Source organism: Otolemur garnettii, unplaced genomic scaffold (genome assembly GCF_000181295.1).
Source record: "Otolemur garnettii isolate 467f Iridium unplaced genomic scaffold, OtoGar3 scaffold00001, whole genome shotgun sequence".
NCBI lineage: Eukaryota > Metazoa > Chordata > Mammalia > Primates > Galagidae > Otolemur > Otolemur garnettii.
The window spans coordinates 35542679-35546680 of NW_003852396.1; the positions used below are offsets into that span (position 1 = coordinate 35542679).

Consider the following 4002-nt stretch of genomic DNA (forward strand, 5'->3'; position numbering starts at 1 on the left):
TGGCTGTCGTCAAATGAAAAGACCTCTTGGGAAAATTAAGTGTCCATTTAAAAAGGAGTAGTGGTCACAGAGGCTCACACCTAAGATCTCAGCGCTTTCAGAGGCTGAAGCAGGAGGGTCACTTGAGGCCACAGTTTCAAAACCAGTCTGGGCAATATAGTAAGAACCCTCTTTTCTACAGAAAAGTTTTTTTTTTTTTTTAATTAGCCATTCATGGCTGCAGGTACCTCTAATCTTAGCTATTCAAGAGGCTAAAGCAGGAGGACTGCTTGAGTCCAAGAGTTTGAGGTCACAGAGAACTATGATGCTACGATTGCACTACTGCACTCCAGCATGGGCAACCGAGCATGACCCCAGCCATATTCTTTGTCTAAAGGCAAACTGTCCACTCATTCTTGCTAGCATCAAATTGTGATATCTGAAAAAGCTGGTATAACATTTTAGAGTTTCTAAGTTTATAAAGCAGCAACTCTGTTAATTATATTTTATAATACCTCTCCCTTATCAACTAACTAAATTAAAACATCAATACATAAATCTCATGAGAATTAAAACTCTAAGTAAAAATTTTAAAAAGGTTTTTACATAAAAGTAAGGTTTGGGCTGTATACATCAGTATAACACAAAGGAAAGAACAGCATATCATTTTATGGGAGCCATGAAATCAATAAAACCTCTATTATCCATATAACAAAAACTTTTATAGCCTCTTCATATTTTGAAATTTATAAAAGAAAATAAATTGAAAAGTAATGCATTTTATTGTATTAATAAAAATCTTGGAAAATAAAGAACACCACAATGCAGAAGTTCAATATCATCTTTTTTTTCATTTTCTATGAACTGGAGAAAATGAGGAAAGTTCATATAATAGCTATAATAGCAACATCTAGAGATGGACTTTCCCATCCAGATCATTACCCCATTTTAGAAATTTATTCTATGGGGACAGTTGGCAGGTAGATTCTTGATAAAATTTATGCCTAGTCATTTTATAATTATCATAATAAGATACTTTATTGTTTTAGCATGAATAAGCTATGTATATTATATAAATTTTTAAAAATAAATATGGACTAGCAAATAATGCCTAATATATGATCTAGCAGCTTTGTGCTGACTTTACTAAGCAGAAGAAAACTATAAAGAGACAGATGACAACAGCTGTGTCCCACATCTGGAAATAGAATTTTCATTGTCTTCAGGGTTCTGGTTCTTGGGTGACACAGTAAGGAGCTAAATTTCTGAAAATACTGACACACCCTCTAAGAGTCAATCAGTGCACATAAATAAAGTCATATATCTTATATTGGTAAATAAAAGTTTATTTAAATAAATGTGTGTTTATAACAATGCTTTGACACAGAATGCAACTTGAAAGAGATCCCTTTGGATAGTACAGTCAATGTTTTAATCAAATTCCTTTTTTTCTTATTAAAACAATCAAATAAGGCTGATACATACTTTTCATACTGTCACATAACTTTATCTTTATCCTTATTGTATTAGGAATAATGTTTTCTGTCATTGGCTTTATTTAGATCACATTATTTCAATGTCTGCACAGTGTTTCATTTAATATGCAAGCTATAATTTATTTAACCAACTCCCTGTTTGAGAAAGTTAAGCAAATATATAAATTTTTGTAATTGTTAATAAAAATACCCACCTGCAAAAATCTTTCTGATTCTTCAGACTCAGAATGATTTCAGAATCTTTGAAATTTCTGGCACATTTGGTACATGTGGTATGAGGGATTTAATTCCTGCCCCTGCCAATCTGATACATAGGCATAACACATATGCCTTGCCTATATGGCTTCTAACTATATTTATTTAATATAAATATATTAAATATTCATAGATATATTATGCTTGATATTATTCTGTGCCATGGGAATAAAATGATACACAAGAAAATTCCTATTTCCATGACGTTTATAGTCTATTTAGGGAAAGAGAAGGTGAAGGAAATAAATGCACACAATTAGTAGTTCAATGTGGACACTGACCTCAATAAATTAGGAAATGAATCTAGAAACCTTTGTGGTTCAGGAAGTGCAATAAGTTCCTAGTACAAAAATTCCTGGTTTCTTGCCTCCCTGCCTTCTAACTCGCACCAGAATGGTCACCTCCTGGGTGATCCTGGGCCTCTGTTACCTCATTGGCTACAATCCATAAGCTGTGCCTGAAAGAGTTCTCTTCAGGAAGCCTCCTGCTGCTTTTCCACAAAGACCCTGTGCTTTCTTGAATGGCACAGCATCTATGTAAGTTACAGTGAAGTAGATAACATAGGAGCTTTAGCCTGTATTTAAAAGATCAGATGAAATATTCCAAGTTAAGACAGGTGTTAATATCACCAGAAATTGTAGAAATTCAGTTTGTAGATTGTAATCGATCCCTTTTCCCTCTTCATAGATGGGTTAAAGGAAAAATTTCCAGATCCTCGGTGAAACTTTATAGCTTAGACCCTAAATTAGGCCTTAAGCCATCCACTGGCCTTCACAGAAGACCTCGGTTCCAATTTTAATAGCATTTTATCAGACATCATACCTCCCCTCTACCCAACTCTGCTAGCTTTCTTGGGTTTAGCATCCTGGCTCTGATACAGGTGCAGAGTACAGCGTAGGGCTCTCTTGACTTCTTGGTTGCGCAAACAGTAAATGATGGGATTGAGAAATGGTACAATGACAGCATAGAGGACAGAAACCAGTTTGTTGGTGTCGAAAGCTGAGAGTGCCTTTGGACGAGCATAGATGAAGATACTGGCTGCATAGAAGATGATTACAACAGTGAGATGAGAGGCACAGGTGGAAAAGGCTTTATGGCGTCCAGCAGCAGAGGGAATGCGCATCACAGCACCAGCAATGGCCATGTAAGAGGCCCCAGTGACAAAGAGTGGTCCTAGCAGAATAAAAATAGCCAGGACAAAATCTGTAAGCTCTGCTATAGACATGTCTGTACAGGAGAGGTTGAGCAAGGGAGAGACATCACAGAAAAAGTGGTTGATGATGTTGGGGCCACAGTAAGACAGTCGAGAAATGAAAAAGACTTTGACCATGGAGATGCTAAAACCTCCAGCCCAAGAGCCAGCTGCCATCTGCACACACAACTGGCCACTGACAATAACAGGGTAGTGGAGAGGATGGCAGATGGCCACATAACGGTCATAGGCCATAACAGCAAGAAGGACACACTCAGTGCAACCCAAACCCAAGAAAAAGTAGAGTTGTGTCATACAGCCTTCAAAGGAGATTAGCTGTCCATGGCCCTCTTTGGAACTAACAAAACCAGCAAGCATTTTGGGAATAGTGACAGTGACATACCAAATCTCCAGAAAGGACATATTAGCCAGAAAGAAGTACATGGGTTTGTGGAGGGTGGAATGGTTCCTAATTGCCACAATGATGAGTATGTTCTCAGTTAGCACTAACACATAGGCCAGTAGTGAAACGGTGAATAGTAGTGCCCGCAACGGCAGGGGAGCTGGGAATCCCAGCAACACAAACTCACTCACTCTCCCACTATGGTTTCTTCTCTCCATCATTTCAATCCTGCACAGTGCTCTTCAGGAGATGAAAATAGAGCGTTTTCAGGAGAAAGCAACAAAAGCACAGCCTTTCTCTTGGTTGGTTTTGCACTGGTGGAATGTGTATAGTACATATAATTAATCACTGAGCTGAGGCCATATTTTTCCTCTTTCGTCTGGAATGAAATTGAGACAAACGAGAACAAAAATAAATGACTTTGTGTTGGGAATGGGATAGGAATCGATTCTCACCTTTGGAAAAGCAGGTAGCGAGAAATCCCAGGTAAAAATGACATTAGTCAGTCCCAAAGAACATAGATAAGAGACAGAAATAAAAATTGTGCTAAAGTGAGAATTTGCCTGTGAGCTGGATTGTGACTCTGTTTTAAGGAAATAAGTTACCCATGAAAGAGAAACAATACTGTTAATATATAGAACACAATATTTACCATATAAGTATTGACAGAGTCTTAA

At 37.4% G+C, this 4002-nt stretch overlaps 1 protein-coding gene across 1 annotated transcript; it reads right to left on the reverse strand.

The window, feature by feature from the left end:
- Positions 1-2474: 2474 nt before the first annotated feature.
- Positions 2475-3612, reverse strand: LOC100962809 (olfactory receptor 226). Its single transcript, XM_003781053.3, has one exon. It carries the CDS (start codon positions 3544-3546, stop codon positions 2560-2562), a length of 987 nt encoding a protein of 328 aa, XP_003781101.1. The 5' UTR covers positions 3547-3612; the 3' UTR covers positions 2475-2559.
- Positions 3613-4002: the final 390 nt, after the last annotated feature.